This window comes from Hetaerina americana, unplaced genomic scaffold (genome assembly GCF_022747635.1).
Source record: "Hetaerina americana unplaced genomic scaffold, ioHetAmer1.1.p SCAF_5, whole genome shotgun sequence".
Classification (NCBI taxonomy): Eukaryota; Metazoa; Arthropoda; class Insecta; order Odonata; family Calopterygidae; genus Hetaerina; species Hetaerina americana.
In genome coordinates this window covers 290,315-316,688 of record NW_027287095.1, presented here as the reverse complement: position 1 = coordinate 316,688, position 26,374 = coordinate 290,315, and the positions used below count along the sequence as shown (strand labels likewise).

Sequence of the window (26,374 nt, the reverse complement as noted above, 5' to 3'; positions counted from 1 at the left end):
GTGAAAAACACTTTTGCCAATTATAAACATAATTTTCTCCTTTTTATTTTGGAAATATATGCCTGTAATAGGTGCCTGTTTGACACATTAACAATATTTATGTTTGAGGGAGAGAGAAATAAAAGGGAAGGAGTGGTAAAAAAAACTCAATGTTGGCTTAAATAATTTGCATCATATTCCTCACAAGCCTCTGGTGTGAACACTCCTTTAGTGTGGACTCACATTTTCATTTGTGCAGGGATACCTAGGTGAATAGCCTATTTATCTCATCATTGGACAATTGCAGTATAAAACATTCAGAAATACAATGCATAAAAATCCACAATTTTTTTTGTAATTTCCCTACTGATACAAATGCTTATGCATCAAATAGAATAATCAACAATCACAGAAGTCACTAATTCGTAAATATACAAATTATGTTACAGAAATCATGATTGTTCACTTCAAGTAGCCTGGTTATGAGCTAAATGCTCATCGATAACAACTGCACACACAAGATTTGTTAAAAAAACTGGAGCCATTTAAAAATCCAATATAGATATGAATGACAGTGCCGTGCCTATGAAAGAAATATGGCATATTGTGCTTTGAAAGATTATATAATCGAAAGAGGATTTCAAATTCTATTTCCCATTTTCTATTGTTATAAACACACTCTGACGTAGAAAAAATGTGTAATTGTTCTCTCCACACTCCTATTAAAAAAGCCTTCAACTATGCCTATCATCCTGCTTCAATGAGTATGTTTCCGCACAGTGCAAAACCACACTCCATATCCAAGTTTGGACGAGTCATTTCTTAAAATCCTTACTCAAAAGTCCCTGTCACCATTCCCTCCTCCTTGGGTATAATGCAATTCTCCATCTTAAGGGACTCCGACCAATTTGGTCCAGAACACTTTCATGGGTGGTTAACTGTTCCACCTGCTGTAGCTTTTGCCCTCCTATTTTAACATTTAACTTTGCCTTCCTCTTTCTCAAGAACTGCACAACCTGTCTTTTATTTATATTTATTCTCATCCCATACCTATCGCACTGATCTTCCAATGCACTAAACAATGCTTGCTAATTCTTGGTTGACTGACAAACTAAAGCTTAGTCATCCATAAATCTAGTTGATTTTAAGAATTCCCCACCTACTTTCATTCCTGTCTCCAGTTTCCCTCTTTCACCATTTCCTCCACACACATGTTGAAAATCACAGATGATAATGGACACCCAAGTCTTACCACTCTTCCTAACACTTCCCATGTGGACTCTCCATCACTTGCACCTGAGCAGTCAGAGACATGTCAGAGTCAGATTGAGAATAAGTCTCTTGTATCTCTGAACCTACTCCTACTTTCTACATTTATTAATTCTACCTTATTTACTCTATCAAATGCCTTTTTGAAATCTACGAAACAACTACATCCTGATTGTATTATATTTTTTTCTCTATAGTGACCTCATTACTGTTATGGCATCACACATACCTCTCCCCTTCCTGAACCCTAGCTGGTTATCCCCTAAGTAATCTTTTGCCCTGCTTTCCATCCTCTAGTTGATTACCCTAAGAACCACTGTCGCTATGTGCGAAATTGAACTAATTGTTCGGTAGTCCTTGGATCTGACTGCCTTTTCCTTTTTGGAATGGGAACTATCAAAGATTTGACAAAGTCTTCCGCCCTAATTCCTCTCTCACAAGTGTTACAAATTGGTCCAAACCCTTCCTCCCACATTTTTCTAAATCTTTAAGCAGTTCCACTGATTATTTACAACCCACAGCCTAATTTGATTTCCATTCCCTTAGTGCCCTTTCTATCTCACCATCAAGGGCCTAAGCTATCCACATCAATGCCACTATCTCCAAGTCTAATTTCCAAAGAGTTCCTCCATATATTTCTTCTACCTCTCTTGGATCTTTTCTGGTTCACCCCATATTTTTCCCGACTTGTCTCTGATTGTTATCACAGATTTTCCCTTCTTATTTCCTGACGGTTTTAATCTGCCTGGATTGCGCACCAATTTCATCCTTTCTCTGGAAACTTTCCATCTCCTCACACCACATCTTCCACCTAGCTTTTTTCACCCAATTTGCTTTGTGTCTGAATTAATCTCCATATCTGGCCTTGAAAATAGCCATTTATTGTATTTTTGAGCATATTAAATTCAATTTGAGTCACAGAAAAAAAATATATTCGAAGAACAAACAAGTACTTCAGTAAATTTCAATTACCTCTGCAAACACTTAAACCAGCATAAATGAATAAGCAAGATGGCTCCCTATGAGTTCAGAATGGTGGGGAATAAAATCAAAAGACCAATTCAATATGCCTGAATATGGTTTTATGCCTATACTGAACTCCATCATTAACGCCGGTTATCACTCCAGTGATTGATTTGTTACAGATCTCTAGAATATCAAGTTTCCCGCTAATCTTTTCATCCCTTCAATGCTCTTTGCACCAACATTTCCCATTACCTGGTTCTCATAATTCTTCCTTGGACTTCCTCAGTAATTCTTCCCCCTTTTTCCCGCTATTAGGGTCTCCAGTAAGCTATTGCGACTCAGAATGTGTCCGATTAATTCTCCTCTTCATCTTGCAGGAGTTCACAATAAGCTTCTCTCTTCACCAACCCTTTATATTGTAGATTCAACCCATTTTAGATTGTCATCAACTTACCACACATTTCATAATATGAACATACAACTGTATAACTATATGCCTACTCATTTGAAATCAGATGGTATCCAGTTTCAAGAATAGGGTATACACCTGGTTACTTGCTCACTCACTTTACTCATTGGATGAATTCTTTTGTGATAATCTTCATCGCATTTAAGAACTTATGTTAAATAATATTTATATTGACGACACTTAATATGGTTGTACCATTTTTCAAAATGAATAAAGTATTGTTATTATTTTTCAAAGTAATTCTCCATTTGTTAATCAACCCATTTCACTTCCTTTGTTTTAATGTAATATCACATTTCCAACACCCCGAGCTTATTTTTTTGCTTCCTTATCAAACATGTCTCACATACATAGACAGCTTGACTCTACATATACAGGTATTAATGAATTAGGTCCTTAGCAGGTAGCATTTGCCATGACATCGCAGGCACTCAAGGAAAGTAAAAATGGTGCACCTCCAATTTTATGTGAAGTGAACATACAAAGAAGTTTTGCTTTGCTCAATTTCATACATTTAATATACTGTAAGGGCTTGGTCTGCTAAATAAGTGCATTTTGAAAAATGGGGAGGCCTATCTTAATGACTTTCCAAACTTACTTCAAATGTACCCACCTCATTGATCTATAACTTCTATCAGCTGACTCCCGATATTCCTGCTTTTCATTCCAGTTAAAGTTTCAAAATTTTGAAATCGCCTTCAATTTTTAAACCTCTTATATTCGAAAATTTGTTTCAGAAAGGCTAGACCATGATCAGAATGCCATTTTTCCTAAGACAGAGCTAACTGATGTCTTCCCATACTCCTTTCATTAATGACATCCTCCCTGACAAAACAGGTTTTGGAAAGACACAGACTAACCACAACTAAATTTCTAAGCCTAAACTCTTGGCACAACATAATACCTTTAACTACAAAAACCTTTTTTTACTAAACCATCTAGATACTTTCTGCCTGCATTTATTCAGTCCAATGTACATAGTCTTTTTCTACCCGATATTATTTTACGAGTCGTACTAAACTACTCCATACCAAAGTTTTCATTAATTTCTGTCTCTATGTACACACTCAAGGCCCTTGCCATTATGCCCTCCTCTTCATATACTTAAGCTATTTGACAAATGTAATTCTCTTTGTTATGCCCAGACGAAATTGATCATTTTGTCTATAACAATTCCAAGATGAACTGATGCGAACGACTGATGATTGGATACGAACATTTACGGAAATCGTTCGTAAAAGGGAATTATGCAGCCAACTCCTAGTGGTGGACAATCCAACACATGCTGCAGACTGGTTCCAATCCCCCTATAAAGCCAAATTCGATAAAACTGAGAAAAAAATAACCTCGGAAGTTATGAAAATCTAGGCCAGAGGGTTATTACTTATGAATTATTCAAGCATTAATTACCATTTCAAATGCCAGTTATGTTATTAAGGTGATTTTTAAATTAAGCATGTCCATCGGGTTTTCGTATGACTAGGTTTGACAATACAACAAATTCTTCAAATAGTTTTACAGAAAATGTAAGTTTTAAGTCCTCCGTTTCATAGATTTCCTAAAAACGATCCCATTTAAGGAACAGATTTGAAGAGGAGCACTGTAATCGCAGCACTTTCCGCGATTAGAGTTGTTGGGAAAAATTAACGAACTGATTTAATCTTCCTAACAACCCCAAGGTTTACTTCATTGCCTTACTTCATAATTTCGTCAAAAAATTGACAGATAAAAAATGAGTTCTAGTAAAAGGTAATTACTGACATAGGCACACGTTTAGGACGATGCAAACTCCATTATTATAACCCAATTCCATAGAGATAAAGAACTAAAAATTTTAATATATCTGCTAGAAACTATCTAGTTTGTACATTTTGGGAATATAATTTTAACAACGAAATACATATGGCATACCGTAATTAGCAGTAATTTAAACTGAAGTCCCGTAAATACTCTTTTCCCAATATTTTTCAAAAATATCAACTACACTCTTCTGGACTAAATCTGAGCACATCAATTTAATCCATTGATCCGTTGACGGTTGAGTGGGGCTGAAGGCTATCAGTCAAGGTTGATGCATACTTTTTACAACCACATGACTCACATAAAACATTCTCCGCCGTGCTGCTTGTCAGAACTTTAAACCTCAGGAAATAAACATAAATGAATATTAGTTCTGATTCAAAATTTGGTCCATTAGCGCTCATAGTTACTCTCGGTCAAGGGTCAAGTCATCATCGTTATCACTCGAGAGGTATTCCTTAGTAGACGATCAACACAAAAATTTCGTATGTCAGTTGTCACGGTTGATTTCCGATTGCTCACATGAAACCTAAATCCAAATGATATCCACCTGATTAGATTTTGTAGGGAATTATAGCACACAAAGAAGCAACAATTAGCATGTTTTCTTGGAGTGTGAATGGATGCCACATTAATTTTATGGTAAGGTGGTACGTGCTTTTTTGAAAAAGCAGCGAGTTTTAGTTGCGTATTTACCGTATATACGCGTGTTTGGCTCTATACAATTGTTGAGCGTTACTTCGAAAAGGCAGTATGTTTGGCAAAGTTAATGTACTCGCTAGGCTGAGCGATGAGGAGCTCAAGGAATTGCTGAATGATGACACCAAATGCGACGAATTGGTGGAGAACATGCAAGAGGTTTGTCTCGAACACTTATTGATTTGTGTTAATTCGTGATGGAAGTTGTCACTGGTGCATTATAGTTCGGATGAATTATTGTCTCCTGTGTTTAATTTTCTTCCCAATAGATCAAAAATCTTGTCACCGAAAAGGAAATGCTGATGGCAAGCAATAAGTCTTTGGCCGAGTATAATTTGTCCAAAGAGCCAAATCTTACTGAGGGAAAGCAGCGTTTGCTAGAACTGAATGAAACTGCATCGAATCTGTATGCCAGCGTTGAAGAAAAACTTGTGGAATTGAGTAAGTTGTAAATAACTAATCGTCTAGTTGTTAACGTCCTTGTTTACGTCATATGACAAAACGTTATTAACAATGGTCCCTGTAGAAAAATTTAAGCCTGGCACCAAATGCAATTCTATTTTCTGTGTTCATTGCAAAATCCTGGCCGACTCACATTTCTCAACTATCAGGAATAGGTTCGCATTATTTCATTATTTCTAATTCTCTTCACTCCAACTTGCAGTACATCTAATTTATTCAATAATTCCCAGTGTTTTTGAGGTATATGAGTTCTCAGATGTAATTTTTGGCAGATTTCTGTTATGCTCCCACTCTTCTATTTTATGTAGTCACCCACTCATCCAAATTCATGGCTTCCTTGTTTTAATACCTTCTGAGCATATCCGATAATGAAAGTTCTTTTAATGATTGCCCTCTACCAAATATCTCTTTCTTGTTATCAATCTTTATTTCACCTCAACTCGTCTTCATTTCCATCATTTTTTCATAATAGTCTTTAGTAAACTGTTGTAGGGAAATGTGTAATTCACTCCACCTTCTTTTGTCACTGCCTTCCAAAGATTCCATCTTCACTGAAACTTATTAAGGCCTAATCATTGAAGTATATCTAACATAAGTCACTGAATTGGGACTTAAAAACCATACGAGTTTCTTCAATCCTGCCTGCCTGTGTCTTGTGCAGTGTTTAAATTAACTGGAACATTCCATAGAAGATGCATTTACTAAATGGTCAAAGACTGGATTGTAGTGGTAATGTGCAGCTGGCTTGTTTGTTTTTATAGGAGCATAGCGTTGTCGTAACAATATATATGAAAGGTATAAGGTAAGTTATATACACCTATGCGAAAGGTAGTCCACACGGTGTATTCCTCAGTGAGGTGACTGCAAAGGCCTTAGACCCCAGTGGGGCAGCCATTGAGTGATGGCATCATGTTTAAACCCCTATTGAGAAAGGCAATGGGAAACAACCTCAATTATTTATCCCATGATTTTTGTGATGGTCACAGTATAGAGAAAATGAGTCCTGGTAACTATGGAACTCAGTCCAATCGGCCGTATATCATGCCAGGTAGTGGAAGAGGTAAGGCTTTGGCAGTTGTCATCTCACGAAAGCCTTGCAAGGAAAAACCAACAGCAGCAGCACAAAAGAAGAAGACTGAATTAGTTGGAATAGGACCTCGGAATGTTAGGACAATAATGAGGATGGAAAATTAGAGAATGTAAAATGAGAGATGGAAAGAGGAAACATATTTTAGGTCTTTGCGTGGTAAGATGGAAAGATAGCAGGGATTACTAGAATGATAGTTATATAGAGTAATATACGGTATATATAGAGTAATATACGGCGGAGCGGATGAGAGCCAACATGGGGTTGCCATAAAATTGAATAAAAAGTGTAGTCAGCATAGAGTGAGCAACAGATAGAATATTACTAGTAGAGGTGAAAGCAGAACCGGCAAACTTTTTCATTGTTCAGGTATACATGCGATCAAGCAATTCAGGAGGAAGAATTCAATAGCATATACGATCAGTTAGAGGACATAATTGCATGTGTTCCAGCAGGGAAACATTTGATAATGATGGGGGATTGGAATACGATGGTAGATGAAGCAAGAGATAGTGATGAGTTGGGAGACTACGGTTTAGACGAGGAATGACCGCTGGGAGAAAGCGATTGAATTCTGCAGAATACAGGGGTTAGTTGTCACCAGCACTTGGTTTAGACACCACAAAAGGCATAGGTATACATGGGAAATAACAGGTGACTCAGAAAGGTATCAGTTTGATTATATTATGGTTAGTCACAGATTTAAGAACAATGTGATCAATTCACACAGCTTCCCAGAAGCGGATACGAACTCTGATCATAATGGAGTTGTTATGGAGTGTAGGGTCTGATTATAAAAGATAGGGTGGGGGCGCCAGGTTAGAAAATGGATTGTGAAAGTGTTAACTGGACTGAAAATGAAAGAGTATCGGCAGGTGGTAGAGAAAATCATGAGTGAGGGAAAAGAACTGAGCATTATCAAGCTAAAATGGAAATATTACAAAAACAGGATATCCAAAGCCACAAAAGAAACTATAGGAACTGTTGATAGGAAAAGGACAAGAAAACCATGGATCACAGATGAGATGATTATAAAGATAGATGAAAGAAGGAAATGGAAGAATGTAAACTCATAGTTAGGCAGAAGGAAAGTACAAATAATTAAATAATAAATTGAGATGGATAACAAATAAGGCAAATGAAGTGTGGTGGAAGATGTAGTCCAAGGATAGGGAAAGTTTTCAGAGGATTGAAATTGGTGCGCTATACAAGAAGGTTAAAACACTATCGGGAAGTATTAAGGGAAGATCTGTGTGAGATAAGTCTGGTAAAACAAAAGTTGAAACAGAAAAGATCCAAGAGAATTGGAAGGAATATATGTATAGTGGAACTTAATAGTAAAGAACTTAGACCAGCAAGCTTAGACATAGAAAGAGATTATGACGTAGATGAAGTTAGGTTAGGTCCAGGCTTACTGGTAGACAACATTCCTGCTGAAGCACTAAAAGGTTTAGGCAAATGTGATAGGAAGAGTCTAAGTAGACTGATTCAAAGCATTAATGAGGAAGGAATCTAGCCCGTAGACTTTGTGAGATCAGTGTTAGTTCCTATTCCAAAAAAGGTAAAGGCTACATCATATGAGGACTACAGAACAATAAGTTTCACTTCTCATGCAGCTTAAGTAGTTCTCAGGATCATCAACAAAAGGATGAGGAGCAGGGCAAATGATAACTTAAAGGATGATCAGTTTGGGTTTAGGAAGGGGAGAGGTATGCGCGATGTCATTGCAGTAATGAGTTCACTAATTAACGGGAATATAGAATATAATCTGGATGCATTTGCCTGTTTCGTAGATTTCCAAAAGGCTTTTTCGAATGGAGAGAATTAGGAAAAACTGAGTACAAGGTGTGTTCAAAATGTAAGGTGACCAAATTTTTATGAAAAATTACTTATTTATTCTTCAATGCTCAAGTTGACCCCTTCGAAGTAATCCCCCTCCCATAATATAGTACACTTGTACCAATGCTTTTCCAATCCTCGAAGCAATTCTGATAAGCACCTTTTGGTATTGCCTCGTGCTCTTCCAGCGATGCAGTATTTATATCCTCATTCATTGCAAATCTCCGTCCTTTCTTAGGTCTCTTCAGTTTCGGGAAAGGGAATAAGTCGCAATGGAGCAAATCCGGTGAATATGGTGGCTGAGGCATGATTGTGGCGTTGTCTTTGGCCAAAATATCTCTTGCAAGCAAGGATGAGTGAGCAGGAGTATTATCGTGATGCAAAAGCCACGGATTTTAAATATTCAATTGTTCCCGGCTCAACTCTGTGGAAATTCATTAAATGAAGAATACAATGTATCTTTCAACTGTCTTTTATTCACGTACAACCAGTTTCAACGCTCAAGCATCATCATCAGGAACAAATTAATCAAGACACAGTCCATTTATATACCATTCGTGAGGGAGAGGAGGGGTGGGTGAGAGAGGGGGGGGAAGGAGGGGAAATGAATGAAAGGGCCTTGAATTTTATTTTCCACAATGCCAGACGTTTTTTCATATTGCTTCTTGCAAACGGCACTTAACTTCAAGATAATATTATTTATTGACCGTATAACCTTGTGGTAAGAACTATTGATGCGCTATGCCATGGTAATCGAAGAATACAGTGATCAAAAACTTGACTTTTGATCAAAGTTGGCATGCTTTTTTCGGTCTTGGTTCTTCTATTGGGATGATTGGGCTTTGGTTTTGACGTCATAACCATATAACCTTGTTTCGCCACCAGTTATGATCCTTGAAATTGGGATCATCATTGGCGTCTTCAACAGCTCCTGAACAATGCATATGCGATGGTTCTTCGGGTCAAATAAGCAGTTTTGGAACAAACCCCGCTGACACACGTCTCATGCCCAAAACATCTGAAAAAATTGCATGGCACGAGCCAACCGATATGCCAACATCCTCAGCAGCTTCTCTAATAGTGATTCGACGATTTTTCAAAACAATTTTCTTCACTACTTCAATGTTTTCATCTGTTGTTGATGTGCTGGGGCGTCCAGGGTGGGGTTCGCCATTGGCATCTTCTCGGCCATCTTAGGAGAGGTTGTACCGTGAATAAACATTTTTTTCACTCGGATCACTCACTCCGTATGTCACTGTCAACATTTCAAGTGTTTTGGAGCCCTTAATTTCATTTTTTGCATAAAATTTGATGCAAATTCTGCAATCCATTTTTTAAAGCATAAAACCGCTGAGCACACACAAAAATGCCTTACATTATTTTCTTTCAATAACAAACTAAATATGCTATATTGTTGAAACTGTAAACAAATGTTTGGGACATATGTACCAAAACAATAAAATAAAAATGGAATGTTCATTGCCTGCAAAAATTGAAAGTTACCTTACTTTTTGAACACAACGCTTATATTGCAAAAATAAGAATAGATTGGCTATTGGAGGCTAATCCCCTACCTGTACATGTCTCAGACTGCTCAGGTGTGAGAGGGAGTCTGGATTGGCAGTATTAGGATGAGGTGTAAGGCAGGGTTGCCCATTATCACCAGTGCTGTTTAACATGTATGTGGAGGAAATGATTTAAGAGGCTTGGGAAGAACTGGAGATAAGAATGAAATTTGGCAGGGAATTCGTAAAATCAGTTAGGTTTGCTGATGACCAAGCTTCAGTTTGTCCATCAGCAAAGGGGTTGCAAGTATTGCGGAGTGAATTGGAAATTCAGTGCGACAGGTATGGGATGAGAATCAATATTAATAAAACAAAGGTTATGCGATTTTATAGAAAAAAAAGGCTAAGCTAAACATAAAAATAGGAGGGTAAAAACTAGAGCAGGTAGAACAGTTTACGTATCTCAGGAGTGTTTTGGATAAAAATGGTCCAAGTACTAGGGATGTAAGGAGAAGAATTGTGCTAGGCAAAGAGGCTTTCACGAGTAGGAGGGAGTTGATAACAGGGGCATTGAGTAAGGATGTTAATAAAAGGCTCTTCAAAACTTTGATGTGGAACATAGTTATGTACGGCGCGGAAACGTGGTCATTGAAGCAGGAGGATAGACGTAGACTGGAGGCTTTTGAAATGTGGGTGTGGAGAAGAATGGAGAAGGTGAAATGGACATAGGAGAAAACAAATGAGGAAGTACTTGGTATGGTGGCCGAGGAGAGTGGTTTGTTGGGAGAAATCCTGTGGAGGTTGGAAAAATGGATGAAGGGGGTATTGATCGGCAGTGAGATGTTGAAGACTGTAATGGAGGGTAGAATGTTAGGCAAACGAGGAAAGGGCAGGAACAGGATAGGGATGTTGGACGGGATGAATAGAGGAAGGAAGTTTACGGAGATGAAGAGGGACCTTATGTAGAGTCAAATATTGGATTTTATTTTGTTAGGAGAAACAAAATATTTATTTGGTAGTTTAGTCCATCCAAAACTTACCTTAATGGGTAGATTACGTAATAATACGATATTATATAAATATGGTGCAGAAGTTGACAAAATTGTAGTTAACAAGTTAGAGGGTGGTTGAACATTTCATGGTTTTTAACACTTTTGTAAAATAATAGTGGTGATAAGTTTGTAATTATTGTCAGTAAGATACCCATTCAGTTGATTAATATATATGAATGAGCAAATAAGGGAGCATTAGGAAAAATTTAGTGACCAGCTGTAAGATTAGTCCCAAAGATAAACTAGGATGTGTTGCTCTAATTTATTGTGAATTATTTTGTGGGGGATCACAATAAATGAAATGAGTTAAAATGTGGTCCTTGTTACAAAGTCATTGATGTTGAAGAGGAAGTTGGTTATTTGTTCTAATAGAGAAGCTGCAAAGTTTGATTGGTTGAAATTGACTTCCTACTAATAATATAATAAAAAAAGAAGTGTAAATCATTTGCTTTTATTTTTCTTGTTATATATCATGAAAGGCACCAAATCTTTATCATGCAATTTGTTTTCACAGAAAAGCACTCCGGAAACCTATCCTCAGATACAACTTTAGCCCTCTTGCAGACAGCTGCAGCTGAAACTGAGGAGGAATCAGAGGTGATGAGCATCTAGGATAAATTTTAATTTAGTTTAGTCATTTAAATGTGGCATCATTTAGTAATTTCAAAATATTTTCCAGGGATCATTTTAATGATTCATGTTTAGTAATAATGTCATTTGTACCTCTATTTAAATAATTATAATAATTTGTGTGATAGTGTGCATAAATATTTTGGAATCTTACACTGAACCTTATGGAATACCTCCTAGTCACTAAATAGATTGATAACGGTTGTCTAGTAAGTAGTGTGTTCAATTGTTAACCAGAGTATAATATTTATATCACTTTTTACTTTGTTGAATTTTGACTAACTTCCAACTGAGAATATTCATCAATATCTTGTAGATCCAGTAAGCTAGCAGTCAAATACTCTTTACCAAAAGGTTGATTAAATAATTGAGCAATGTTTTCTTCAATACATTTGGATATATGTGTTCCTATTTGCATTGATCTTTTCGTATTTTAACATGAAGTGGAAGAAAGGAATTGTCCACAATCTTTAATTCTGATAATTATTTCAGATGTTACTTTAATTTTCAAGGAGCTTCAAAATGAAAGGAACTGTTGAAATCATGACTAAAATTGAAAATTAGGAATGGGAAAATACAATGTAATGGGATATTCCCACCAAGTTAAAGCATAGTCAATTTATTATATTATCATTTTTCGTGATTTCCAGACACTTGCCAATAAATTTCTCGATGGAGACATTGAAGTTGATGCATTCCTGGATCAGTTTGCCATACTCAGAAAATTAATGCATCTTCGACGTGTGAAGGCTGACAAAATGGCTGAGATTCTGACAAAGATTCATCAAGACCAGCAGAAAGGTGTCGATTCCTCACCATTCTTACCCCCAACTCTGTCTCCATCAGTCAACAATGCTCATCCTTCAGTGCCAGCCGCAGGTGCTCCATTTGTGCCACATCCCAGTGGTGCCACTCCTTACCCACTAGGCCCTATCAGCATGCCAATGCCGGGGTCATTTGGGTTCTAATTACCAGAAAAGCAAAGAGTATGCTTCAACTGATGTGATTTGGAAGTAATGCCATGGAGGATGCGTATGTGCAAAGCACCCTCGTTCTCGACAAGGAGTCATGTTTTTTATCTTATCAATTGATATTTTCTGTGGAAGGATTTTCAAAGATGTAAATTTTAGAGCTCAGAATGTATTTTTTTATTTTTGTTGGTGTCCCTCAATTAAAATCAAATCTTACTATCTCTTTCATACATGCCATAAAGAAAAGTTTCTCAATGTGCTACTGTTTCATTCTTTGTAAGCATTTTGTACTTCCTATGAATGAGACCTATGCGAAGAGAGTGACTTGAGTGTTTTGTTTTAGTGATTTTTCATGCTGAAAGAAATGCTGCCTGGTTTTTTTAACCTGTTGTACTTTTTGGCTTTGTTCATTTCAGAGTGGAGAGAAGGAAGTTTTAATGTTTCTATGTTTTATGTTCATATTGTCAGAGTTTATCAATTGTGAGATTGTTATTTTTTGCCATATATCTCAAGCCATTGTGAAATTGTGGTTTGGTGCTTCATTTACTAATGATTTCATGCTTTTTGACTGCAAATTGGATAACACTCAGTGCTACCAGTTTGCAGCCCTCCTGTGCCTTAAATAGGTGTAATGTAAATTTGTAAATAAAATTTTGATGTTCATAGGTATATAGAAATTAGATTTCAAAATGTAATTGTGATAAAATGAGAGTTTGTATGCCTTAATCCAGGAAAAGCCAAACTCTTCTACAGAGCACAAGGGTTTTTGTGGATTCTTGATGGAACTTAGGAGCATTAGCTGTGTTACCTAATATAAAAAATGAGGACCGGTTGCACATGGCAGACTGAAATATTGAACCCTTTAAACCTCCACCTTATATAGCCTGCGGTGATATAGATCACCCTCAAGCTTCCTGACTTATAGTTATCAATATAATTGTGTGTTTTAAATCCTCTTTGCCATTCCTTGGTTCCTCAAAGCCCCCATATTAAGGCACATTTCTCTTATGAGCTTTGATAATTATTTAACTATCATAATGTAAAATAATATTAAAAATTAAAGTGATGTATAATATTGCATAAGTAAAATATTAAAAAATTTGTGTTAATCAGTGACTTTTATGTTCCTGTCTCAAGATGAGTATTATTTTATATGAAACAAATTCAAATGGAAAGATTATTCAGAAAGACTTACAGTGGGACAACAAAATCAACTGTTCTTCCGAACAATTTTTATCCTAAGGACCTTTCCATGTACTCCAGTAATACATATTTTTGCATTGCATAAAAAAATAATGCACATTAACAACATTGAAGCAATGGCATTGAAATAATTAAGAGATGAAAGATTGAAGGATCAAGTAGTTAAATGGACTTTGGATTACATTATGCAAGCTTATTATAGATAACAATTTCATTAACCTTATTGGAATGCTCATTTTGAAAAATACCGAATAATTATTACTAGTTAAATGTTTAAACTATGGTTGTATTGCATTCAAAATGAGATTGTTGTACTAGGACAAACTAAAAATAACTTCATAAATTTATGTAATTAGCATTTGAAAGTAAATAAATTCCCAGGAGTTATACTCCAACAATTGTTAAACAAATATACTAAAGGAGGGCACCTAAATTTGCTAATATTTCCTTTCTATAAGTTCTGGTTTTATACTCTTACCAAAATCTATACTGCATAGTCTACTCTAATTTTTCCTTTCATGTCTTTCCTAAATGTTCCTTCATCACTTACTTTCTTTTAATAAATTATTCCTTAATTAATACAATACTTATATCCTTACTATGATGCCTTTTGTTGTCTGAAGTATTGCTTTACTTTTCTTGTGAAGCACTCTGCAATGAGTCAAATCTTTAACATAACTACCCAGCTTGATAATTCATAAATCTTACTGATTTAATTAGATCCTGGCCTAATTTCATTCCTCTTTCTAGTTTTTCCTACCCTTCCATTTTCGTGGCACAAGGGTCAGATAGCATGGCCAATACTCGACCACCCTTACTTAACAATTCCTTTCTCATGCTTCATCCAAGACACTTGGGTACTTGAATCTGTTTAAACTTTCGAATGAGATATCTATTTTTCTAGTTAATTCCTATATATATTTTGCAATAATTTCATTGAAGTTGTCTCCTTAGCCCAGTCAAAAGCCTACCCAAAGAAGATGAAACAAAAAGAGACCTTTCATCATATATCTTATCTGCCATTTCTTTAATGTCTCCAATGCAACTGTGCTGCCAACATATCTTTACCATAATTCTTTCATGGTTTCTCTCGAAGTGGTCCAAATCTCTTTCAGTTAAACCTCCTCCAAGTACAGTGGGTCAATTTTCGTCATTGCAATCACTCCTTTCTATCACACTTCCTTTGCTCTAGTAATTTCTGACCTCAAAATATTATTTCTTCAGTGGATTATTCTCTTCGACTGATTTGCTATTTAACTCTGTTCTCAATATTTCTAATCATCTCTTTTCTAAACCATGACTTAGATATGATTTTCATATTCCTTTAATCCCTCCCAGTGGACTACATCTTGATGTGGTGGAAGGGCTTGCATGTTCTGATGACACCTAGAGCTGTGCTGTCACAAGCAATGATAATTCCTGTTAGGGCCACCCATGGCAGATAGTTGGAAGGGTAAGAACCTGAAAAAAGGTAGTCCTTGCAGTATCTGTTCCTCAGTAAGGAGGCCGCAAAGGACTCTGACCCCAGGGGGCAGCCATTGAGTGATGGTGTCATATTAACAGATCTATTAAGGAAGGCAACCACATCAATTAAATATTCTACACAACAAAGATGGACATGGATGTGAAAATGAGTCCTGGAACTACAGGACTTCGGCTACTGGGCCATTTATTGTGCCCTGCAGTCGAGAGGCACCTGTGATTATCATCTCATGAATTTCTTGCAAAGTTAAATCAACAGTAGTAGCACAGAAGAAACAGGCGATGACTGAACCAGTTAGAACAAAGACTTAGATTGTTAGGACAACATTGGGAACAGGGAAATTAGCAGTGGGAAATGAAGAGAGAATATAATGATGTTTTATGGTTGTATAAAGTGAGATGGAAGGACACTGAGGATATCTGGAGCAATGGTCATCGAACAATATTCAGGGGAAGGGAAGAGAGTCACAAGGGACGGCAATAATATTAAAAAGAGTTGGAAGAAGCATATTAAACTAGAGGAAGAGACAAAGAATATTATTAGTAGAAGCAAAAGCTGAACCAATGATGTTAGTTTGCCCAGGTGTACATTCCAACAAGTAACCATTGGGAGGAAGAAAGAGATAGGGTATTAGAGGAAATAAATGTACATGTCCCTGGAAGGAAAAATTTAAAAGTGATGGGGGATTGGAACGAGGCTGTGGGAGAAGGAAGAGATGGGACTAAGGTAGAGGACTATGGTTTTAAAAAAAGGACAACTGGGAGGAAACAATAGCACCTGAGAGAGACATGATTTAATTATAATGAGCATTTGATATAAATACCACAATAGATGTAAGTACGTGTATGTAGAAAATATCCAACGACCCAAAGAGATATTATTTAGAGATATAGATGAGGCCAATACTTTGTGGTATTCCATAGTAATGCACAAGGAAGAATCAAAATACTTATCGTTTCCACAGGATAAAATTTCTTGCTGTCAACTAGTTTCATTACAATAGCAAATGTCCAGATGATGCTACAGTGTAGGGAAACTAATTGACAGCAATAAATTGTGTCCTCTGAAAATACAAAGCATTTTGATTCTTCCTAATGCAAGATATTAGTTAGACTATATTATATGCAGTCAGGCACAGCTTAAGGAACAGCGTAATTAATTAGTAGTTTCCCAGCAGCTGATTCAGATCATAGTATAGTCCTAATGAAGAGTAACATCAAATTCAAATGGATGAAACAGGAACGTTAGAAGAGCAAATAGAATATAAAAACATCAACCAGGAAAAGAAGGAAGGAGTACGGGGAAGCAGTAGGAAAAATTATGACAGAGAACTGGGTAGAGTGGAAGAAATAATGGAAAATATCAAGAAGAGGATACTAGAAACAGCAAACATAACTAGAGGAACTGTAAAAAGCAGGTAAGAAAATTAGTTATCAATTAACAGTAAGAAAAGGTCGAGGAAATCAAGGATTAATTGAGATAAAGAAAGATGGATGATAGAGGGAAGTAGAAGAACATAGACACAGAGGTAGGTAGGAGAAAGTATAAAGAGTAGAATAATGAGGCAGGGAACTAACAGGGCAAAAGAAGCATGGTGGAAGACACAGTACAAGGAAATGGAAAGTTTACTAAGGAAGGGTGAGGCTGTCACAAAGTAGAGAGGTGAAAGCAATGCCAGGAAGTAAGACGGGAAAATCTGTTCAAAAAATGGTAGCAATTAAGTTAGGTTTTCAATAACACAATTAGGTCACACTCATGGGAGATTAATGGCTGTGTCTTTTGTGAATATGCCCAAAATTTACTGCATAAAGGCAGATTTGCCCTGAGGTTGTCATGTAAAAATATTGATAAAACAAGCATTAAAGGTGGCAGAAAGACTTTCATAGGGTTTCGAAGCTCCATTTTCCTCATGATGAATTAATTAAAATATTAAAAACATCTAAAATCTTGGTGCATCTGATTTTTATACAACAGATATGTGACTGCACTAGTTTTAATCTATTGTCAAGGCTTAATCCTAGGAAATGAAGTTTCCATTCATTCCAGGGTTTTCCTGTCTAGTTTCCTCACAGATGGAAGGAATATCCCCATTTCATGATGAAAATGGTCGTGTTTGGTCTTCTCAGAGTAAAATCTAAAACACTTATTTTGGATGAATTCTATGGTCTCGGGCTCAACTTTGTGGAGGTACTTATTTTGGATTCAGCTTTTCAGTTGTTCTATGAGTTCTTTAACACAAACCCTGCCATAAGGCATAATATCGTCAACCTGCAGAATATCACCAGGTTATCAGAAAACAATGAGGATTGTTTCATTGGCAAGATATTGCTGGAGATTGGTGGACAAATATTGAATCTGAATTACTGATAGTAATGACACACAATGGCATTCCAAGTTTTGATCCTTGGCTGATACCATTTTCTGATGGGAAGGACTGGAAGCATGAATTTCTCATCCCGAAACCCCATTCATGCTCCAAGTATAGAATTAAATACTGCCATTTTCTATGTAGGCTTTTTCTAAGTCTAAGAATACCTCAGCCAAATGCAGGCGAAGGGAAACTCTTCGTTACACCTGCCTACATATACCAAATGGCCAATAGTGCTTCGATTGCACCTAAGTGGCACTGAATGCCAGTGATGAGGTTTCTACTTTTGAGACACCAGAGTAGACTTTGTTCACAATTCTTTCCAACACCTTACGGGTGCACCTTTTCAGTGATATTGGATGGTTGTTTGACAGAATCATTCAGTTTTGTCCACATTTAATTACTGGAATGACCACCACGAATATTAAGAATAACCAAGAAAATAATTAAGTTTTGGAAGAGATAAGATTTAAAAAAAAACACTTGGCAATAGGTTATCTATCTGAAGATTGGTTTGTAGCATCTCTCCAACTTGTCTCGTTTCCTATCTTTTTATGACTTCACAATTCCTCACATGCTCATTATTCACCCTTTGTATTTTTCTGTTTCCTTCAATTACAGTTGTCTGTTAAATATCATGCTTCATGATGTCTCCAATTAGTTTACCTCTTCTTCCACTGCGTACAATTACAGTTGCCTCTGAAGTACTTATTTGTTACTCTGTAAATGAATTTTCAAATTTAAATGCAAACTGAGTGCCATTGTTACCATTTACCATATATTGTTACTCTTTAACTCTGCTTACTTATACATGGTGCAGCGCTTAAATCCAGACAAATTTCAAATTGAATTTCCCACCATATGGTAGTTCCACTGGTGGCCACGATTAGCATTCTTGAAAGCTATAGGCATCTAGTTAACGGTCATAACCTCAAAATGGCCGAGATGTTACATACACGTCCGGAGAACAATCAAAGAGCCAATATTATTGAAAGTGTTTGCCTAGTACAATAGGTGGTTCAATTCTTTGGGTACCCCAGATCAACTGTTTACGATATTGTAGCTAAGTATACTGCTTCGGAGAAGTCTGGGGAAGGTTTTGCTAACCTGGCGAGGAAATCTCATTCGAGGAAATGCTCGGGTGCTGATTTCAGAGGAATTTTGCAAATTTTGAAGAATGTTGTGAAACCATGGATGGTAACTGTGGCCTCGGGGAGACAATATGTCTTTCAACAGGACGGTGCACCAGCCCATACGAGCCATTAAGTCCAAAAACTGATTTTCAGATAACATTGACATGTTCTGGTCAAAGGAGTTCTGGCTCCCGAATAGCCCGGACTAGAGCACCCTCAACTATTATGTATGTTTGCAGCATAGTCGAAAGGAAATACCAATAAGACCAGGCACCCTAATGTCGTATCTCTATGCACCACTATCGTAGTACCATTTGCGAATATGGGCAGCGCTGTTTTAAAGAGTGCTTGCGATCGATTCAGGACAAGATTGGAGATGGTCATTGTAGCTGAAGGGGGTTACATTGAGTAATGCTACTCTCTTGACAGATACCACTAATTGTATGTAAAAGGATTTTCATTTGTATCTTTTTTAACACATTTGCTTATTTTTTAAGTTTCATTTGTCTGGATTTAACTGCCGTACCCTGTACATGTTTGGATATTCCTGCCATTTTATTCACATTAATGCTTCTAATTATTTTCAATTTCAAATTATACTTCATAATCACAACATTATTGATATGAATCTTCTATTTGCTTATGGTAAACTGTATACACTTTCCTGAGGTATTCCTTTCCAAATATCAGCCTAATATGTCAAAGTTTAGTGAACTCTTTGCAAAGCACCAGCTGAAATTTCCTACATTTTTCATGCATGCCCACAATTGTGATGATGTTTAAACCAGGTATTAGTTATTATGTTTCGATTTAACCATTATATTCAACATGATAACTACCCAGCAAAGGTGAATGAACGTATTACGCACCACAATTGTCATTTTTCATAAAATAAATAGAATTGAAGCAACAATACATTTTATCTTTGGGATGGGAGTTAGAAGCATTAAAATAATACTTTGACACAGCCTCACATTATATGGGACAAGTGGAGTTTACCACGAGTTCCTTCAATGTACAGCATAAAAGAGTTATTTTTTCAATAAATAATAGATGTGTTTCAAAAGTATTTATTATAGAACTGAAGTTATAATATGAATAGCATTTTAAAAGATCACATGAAAATCTGAAATAGGAAAAATATGTCAAATACATCATGAAGAGCAAATTCTTTGTTTTCATTTCTTAAAACCTTCAGAATAGCAATTTAATTTTAAAATTTGGCAAAAAGAATCATTTTACTTTACAAGATTTTATTAATTTAAATTTACTATCTACTTAATAATGGCAAAGACTTTATCAAATTTTTACTTAAAACCAATCACAAATATACAGGACAATAAACTCAAAAGTAATTCATGACAAAGAAAGTGATTAATATTGGTAGTTCAAAATGGACTTTGAGCAGTCGCCAGCCGACTAACACTTTTAAAGCTTTAAAAGACACTGGTCAAAGAAAAGTTTATAATACTCATCACTTTCCAGTTCATAAAATATAAATAAATTACAAAGTATTATGGACCAATTACACATGCTAAAATCAATGTTGACATTGGACTTACATATTATAGTATACTGCGTAGCAAATTAAAAGCATATAATACAATTCACTTCAACGAAGGTGTCCATATATGTACATACAGGCTAAACACCTTCAATACTCATCATTTCTTCTTCAAGGACCAGAGAGGGTCTAGCTGACTGAGTGGATCATCTGGGTTTCCTTTTTCGGCCACAAGTGATGCAGCTTCTCCAGTATTTGAAACATTAAAATTTTCACGAGTAAAATGTGACTTCTGCTTCTGGGTAAAACCTTTTCCTGTTGCTAGACTAACATTACTTGATTCCATAGGAAAGAGATTTTTAAGGGAAACAAATGATTCTGTTTTCAAAGAAGAATTAGCAGCAGTTAAACCTGCATCTGGTTCTTCAGAGGATATACTGTATGGTGCAGATTTTACGTCCATTTCGCTGTTGGTAAATACGTTTTGCTGCTCCTGGGAAAGTTTAATATTTTCCCTACATTGAGCACTTACTGGAAGAGTTTCACTGTCTGCAGGTGAAGCTGCAAATGTTAATTGAAAATCAGTTACATGGATAAGCAGAGCACAATATAAAGATCACCATAATATATTATTAGCATTGCATAATCCCTCCACCATTTTACAATACAACTACAAAAATTTTATGAAAGCTATTTGATGATATAACATGTGATCATAATTAAAGGCTATCCATAGCTAAAACTGAAGTGTAGTTAACTACCTAACCCCATTTTTTCCATCCCAGACTGTAACTGGCTCAAGCTTGCTGAATTTGAGAGCAAAAAGTCCTGTGATGGATGCCTGGCATGGGATGACGAAGATTTTGAAGCCGTGATACTTCCTTTTGCAGCTTCCTCAAAAGTTGACCGGCTTGTGAGTATACCTCCTAAGAAAATAAATAAATTTAATTTGAAAAGCAAAAATCACAAAAAAGCCAGGGATAACAATTCAAGATTTTGTGACAGTATTAAAAGGATTAAGGTATTAAAAGAAAATCAAGGTAAACTGGATAGAACTGCAGAGTAAGACAGTTTATACATGAAAACTTATTAAATGCTTAACAATTTACACTGGTTACTATAAATTTCAAAATATTTACATGGTCACTAGCACAGGGAGATTCGGAGAAAGTTACAGAAAGCATTAAAAGTATTTAAAAAACAGAATAACTTTTATTTTCGCTTAAATATTCAAATTCACTGCTTTCATCACAAAAATGCCACCATATTGAGGTCATAAAATTTCATGCACAACTAATAGTTATATCCAGTACATAAATATCTATATTTTTTTACTAACACATGTATTACCTAACTGTAAGTTAAGAATTAGTAACATATACATTCAATTGTAATTATGCTCATGTAATCTTGCTGTGCTAATGACATGTGTTATTTTCATTCAGATGACACCACATCATATTACAGATTACATGTATACATATGCTACTGCAAAGGTCGTAACTGTGGCAGGTGAAAAAATATAGTAATACAAAAAAAAAGGGCGGTTCGAAAAGTTTGAACAGAAATGAAAACCACTTAATTTTTAGGACTACTCCAGTTTTCCGAGACCCCAACCAAAAATTGCGATTGTTAAGTATTTCTATCCATAATCATCTCCTCATCTGAAACAAAAACTTTCCTGCCATCCATTTATTAATATTCCAGAACAGATTGAAACCAGAGAGAGCTAAATCTGGAGGATAAGGGGGATAAGGAACAAGTTGGACTCATTTCACTAATAATTTTTGCCAATTGTGGCCACAAACAAAGAAGAATGAGTTAGGTGGCTTGCTGCAATGGAAAAGGCCTTTTTTGGGCCAATTTCACATGCTTTTCTTACCACTCAAGTTTTTGAATGTGCAAATAATGATGCATAGTACACACCTGTAATATAGTATGACCCATTTCCAAAATATTCAAAGAAGACTAACAAGTTAGAAAAACAGACACCACAAATTTCCCAGCTGAAGGAACAACCTTAGCCTTCTTTGTGTAAACTCCCTGATGGTAATCAATTGCTTGGACTATTCTTTGGTTTCAGCCATTGAGTGATGTGTCCATGTTTCATCCACAGCGACCAAATGATGCCTTTAGCCCTGAAATTTCACTAAAGCAGCAGCAAACTGTCTTTGGACCATGCAACATGATTTTGTTTTTGGACAATCGTGAGAAATAATAGCACCCATCATGACAATAGCTTTTTCAATGCCCAAATGTTGGTGCTAAATATCATGCACCAGTTCACTCAAGACGCCCACAGTATCAGCCATCTCACGCACCTTCACTTTTCTATCATTCATCATTACAACATGGATTTCATCAAAAAATTCAGGAATAATTAACTTGACAAGGTATCCAGAACATCCAGCATCACTTTGCTTATATGTTCAATCTGAAAATTTTTAAGCCACTTATAAACCATTTAAAGAGCAGATTCTCCATCATGTTGATCAAATTTCTCTTTCGTTTCCTGAGGTTATGTGACTTCCATAAAATAATGCATGCTGAATTACTGTAATTCTCTTCAGACTAAGTTTTGGGAATCACTCTACTTGATCGATCAAAACAAAACACAGAGTAATGCATCCAACTGGCTAGGAGGTGTAGCAATAATAATTTGGGGCGTTTATTTCTTGAAAAGATGCTACTAACTGAAAATAACTTTCATACAAATCAGTGGTGCCATCTTTCTGACTTTAACTCAATATTTCAAACTCATCTCACACTTAGAGCGAGATTAGCTCACCCAGGGAAGGGTTGTCTCTCTCCTGCTCTGATTGAGCAGGAGAGAGACAACCCTTCCCTGAGGGTTGAAACACATTTGAGAGTGTTCGTTGAAATTTCACCAAAAATAATGAGCCACGGATACTTGTGAGTTTTTACCATTAGTACCAATTTTACTAAATAACCCTCAAACCGTCCACAGCAAATTCTGCCCACAGGCAGTCCAACTGATGGTACAAAGACAGGTGGCGAGGGGTTTCCACTAATAATAAGATTCTGCTAAATCAGCTGGTGTTTAACAGGATTACACACACAACCAAAAAAAAAAGGCTCTCATCAACTGAAAGCACACAATGGACACATTCATTGCACCTGCTGGTTTACATGAATTAAACAATTGCTACCACGATAACCCTTATAGCCACATCACTGTCTACTTCTCCTCTTCTCTAGTTCCACACTATACGATATAATTTCCTTTTGTTAATGTTTGGACATTAGAGTATCTCTTCATGTGAAATTCTTATAAGGGAAAACAAAGAAGAGTAAAGACGAAATGTCAACATGGAATACTACAAAGAAAAGAAGAACAAGATGCATTGGTCAGATATTGATGCATAATAGAATTGTAAAGAACATAATATCAATGGAAACTAGGAGGCAAGGGCCCATGAAGAATGAATGCCAAGGGACAAATATGATGTCTGTTCAAAAAGTTCCCGAACATTATTTATTACAAAAAATACTCCAGTAACAAATGATTGGTCTGTGCCACCTTCACAGTAGTCTCCTCACCAATGTATACACTTATCCTAACGATGATTCCACTTTTTGAAACAGTTCTGGAAATGATTCTTCCATAATGCTCATAAGCTCCTCCATCCACTGTTTTTCTCTCTCTGGAATGGTGGCAAATCTTTTTCCTTTGAGTGGGGATTTAAATTTTGGGATCAGAAAAAAGTTACATGTGGTCACGCACCATTCGTCACTCCTCCAAAGTTCAAGCCATTTTTGCCCGATTCTCTCTCTCTTAGGCATTTCACAACCCCCAGGTAATACTCCGTGCTGAACTCAATATTGTTTCTTGTCTGCTGTCATCAGGCGAGTCGATGCAGCGTCAATTTTTCAGCCAGGATTTCATAGCATGAACCAATTGAGATGCCACACTCTTCCGATAGTCAAATGCCAATTTGCACAAACGAAACTGTTCACTTTCTCAACGTGGGGGTCATCAATCAATCGATCTTGATGGCTTTCCAAAACACTTGTCGTCTTCCACTGATTGCCGCCCTATTTTGGAACCAAGTCAACCAAACATAACACGCGGGTGGTATGCTTCATAGCATCATCACTATAAGCCTTAGTAATGAACTCAAAAGTTTCAGTGAAGGATTTGCTGAGTTTCACGCAGAATTTCACAGAACAATGATTCTCCTTCTAAGAGCTCATTACCGCGGATCTGATTTTTTCCCACACTCCACAAACATCCCTTCACACAAACGGCCATAAGTAATCAACAAAACAGGATATCAACAAAGTGGTTGAAAGTGGTGTTATTTGGGAAGTTTCTATGGACAAAAAACCTCCAAGTAGATTAAAAAATAACCAACTGGAAGAGCACTATTCAAAAAGTTTGGGAACCTTTTGAACAGAGCACGTGTATTTGTGAATTTCACAAATTTAAATGCTCTTACTTTTCATCAGAAGGTCTTGAGCATGGTATAGCAAGGCTTGGAATGTAAACAGCAAATGTTGTCTGTCTCGGAGAGCACCTCGCCTCTGCTGACTCAATCTCCCCGCAGCTGCGCTAACTAGCTCCGACAGAGGACCAGCACCAGCTCCCTTTCCTCCAATCTCAGCTATGCCTCCTGCCAGTAAGCAGAAGAGGCCAGCTCGACCAGCACCAGAGAGACAGTGCACCAGAAGTGGACGACGACCTCTTTGGCTGCCACCGTCCTGACTTAGACCCTCTGCCGTCCCTTCCAGCACTCTACCAGCAGAGGACTGCTGCCTCCACACACTCAAGGACTCACACACAAACTGCAGGAATGGACCAGGAGATGGTGGAAAAGAACTGCAAAAGGAGAGCAGCCATTGGGGATGGTAAAATAGTTGAAATAAAATTAAATTTTGAACATTTTAAAGGATTGCATTCCATGAGATTTTCATCTCCTCAATGACACTCCATAAAATCCTTTACATCATTAAGAACATTTTCGAGAAAGAGAATTCAATACTTTTAAAAAGTAAATTTTCATGAAGCATGTTTGTGAATTAAACAATTCGTTAGAAACCTTCATGATTATACAAATCACAAAGGAATAGCGTCTGTTGAATTTGAACAGGCATGCTAGTCATGACTCTTAGTGATTCAAATGACACATATAATACCATAAAATCAATTTCATCATTTTAAAATGGCTTCAGTAATGACATGAAATTGTTCACATTGCCAAATTTACCAAAGGAAAATTTTCTGCTGATTATGTGCATTTAACACGAAAGAAGAAATGAATGGGGTTTAGCATTTTGTCATTTACCAGGATGATAAACAAATATAGACCAGTACAATGCATAAAGCAGAGATCATAACTAATTTACGCAAGGCTGATCTCACCAGAGAACATGGGATTTAAAATTGCTGGAGGTTGAACTGCAAGTTCACCATGGGCACAGTCACAACCCCATCCACAACTAAACCATAAAAATCATCACATTACAAGAGTTTTGTCCTTTTTTATTTTTAAATAATTATTAAGTACAATGGGGATGAAAATGAGAAGAAAAATCACCTTCCAGGCCAAGACATAAACTGCAGATGCACAACAGAGTGTGTAGCTCTTGATTCAGTCATTGTGAGAGAGAAAACTCTTTCAACCCAGTGTGTACGGGTGTTGCAGGTCTGCAAAACAAGCCTCATTTTCCCCATAGGCATCTCAGTACCTTTATCCCGCGGCCAATAGCACTGTCCTTCAAGCTGCAATGGAATTGAAGTGTTTTATGAAACAAAAATGGTAGTATTACCTACCAACTGATCAATGCCATTTTTAAGCACACATTTCAATTCATTTCTAGTCCTCCCATTCTTATTCAAGCAAAGTGAACCAGGATGATGTCAAAATAAAAATAGCTTAACCTTCTATGAATGCGCTTAATTGACCATGTGACCATTCATCCTTAATATGGGCA

General features: G+C 36.6%; 2 protein-coding genes across 3 annotated transcripts in view; one reads left to right on the top strand and one right to left on the bottom strand.

Annotated features, from left to right (window-relative positions):
* The first annotated feature begins 4,815 nt into the window (after window positions 1-4,815).
* Vps37B (vacuolar protein sorting 37B) lies at window positions 4,816-13,842 on the top strand. The gene is made up of 4 exons (XM_071592624.1): window positions 4,816-5,341; window positions 5,452-5,623; window positions 11,642-11,724; window positions 12,408-13,842. Exons 1-4 carry the CDS (start codon window positions 5,237-5,239, stop codon window positions 12,723-12,725), a joined length of 678 nt encoding a protein of 225 aa, XP_071448725.1. The 5' UTR covers window positions 4,816-5,236; the 3' UTR covers window positions 12,726-13,842.
* Window positions 13,843-19,975: 6,133 nt separating this feature from the next.
* The window catches only part of mop (tyrosine-protein phosphatase non-receptor type protein myopic), a 44,321-nt gene continuing 37,922 nt past the window's right edge, over window positions 19,976-26,374 (bottom strand). The window contains exons 17-20 of one of the 2 annotated variants that reach the window (XM_071591665.1): window positions 25,978-26,162; window positions 24,880-25,259; window positions 21,181-21,345; window positions 19,976-20,980 (exon numbers count right to left, since the gene is read on the bottom strand). In XM_071591665.1, the coding sequence (XP_071447766.1) occupies window positions 20,580-20,980; window positions 21,181-21,345; window positions 24,880-25,259; window positions 25,978-26,162 (1,131 nt within the window). In that variant the 3' untranslated portion in view covers window positions 19,976-20,579. The remainder of the gene's footprint in view (window positions 20,981-21,180; window positions 21,346-24,879; window positions 25,260-25,977; window positions 26,163-26,374) is intronic. The other variant, XM_071591666.1, reaches the window with a different exon arrangement.

What these genes read in the sequence shown, in the direction of transcription:
- Vps37B (XM_071592624.1), top strand. Translation starts at nt 5,237, where the DNA reads ATGTTTGGCAAAGTTAATGTACTCGCTAGGCTGAGCGATGAGGAGCTC. An exon ending in AGAAAAACTTGTGGAATTGA is followed by an intron (nt 5,624 to 11,641) that starts GTAAGTTGTAAA and finishes TTGTTTTCACAG; the next exon opens with AAAAGCACTCCGGAAACCTA. An exon ending in AAACTGAGGAGGAATCAGAG is followed by an intron (nt 11,725 to 12,407) that starts GTGATGAGCATC and finishes CGTGATTTCCAG; the next exon opens with ACACTTGCCAATAAATTTCT.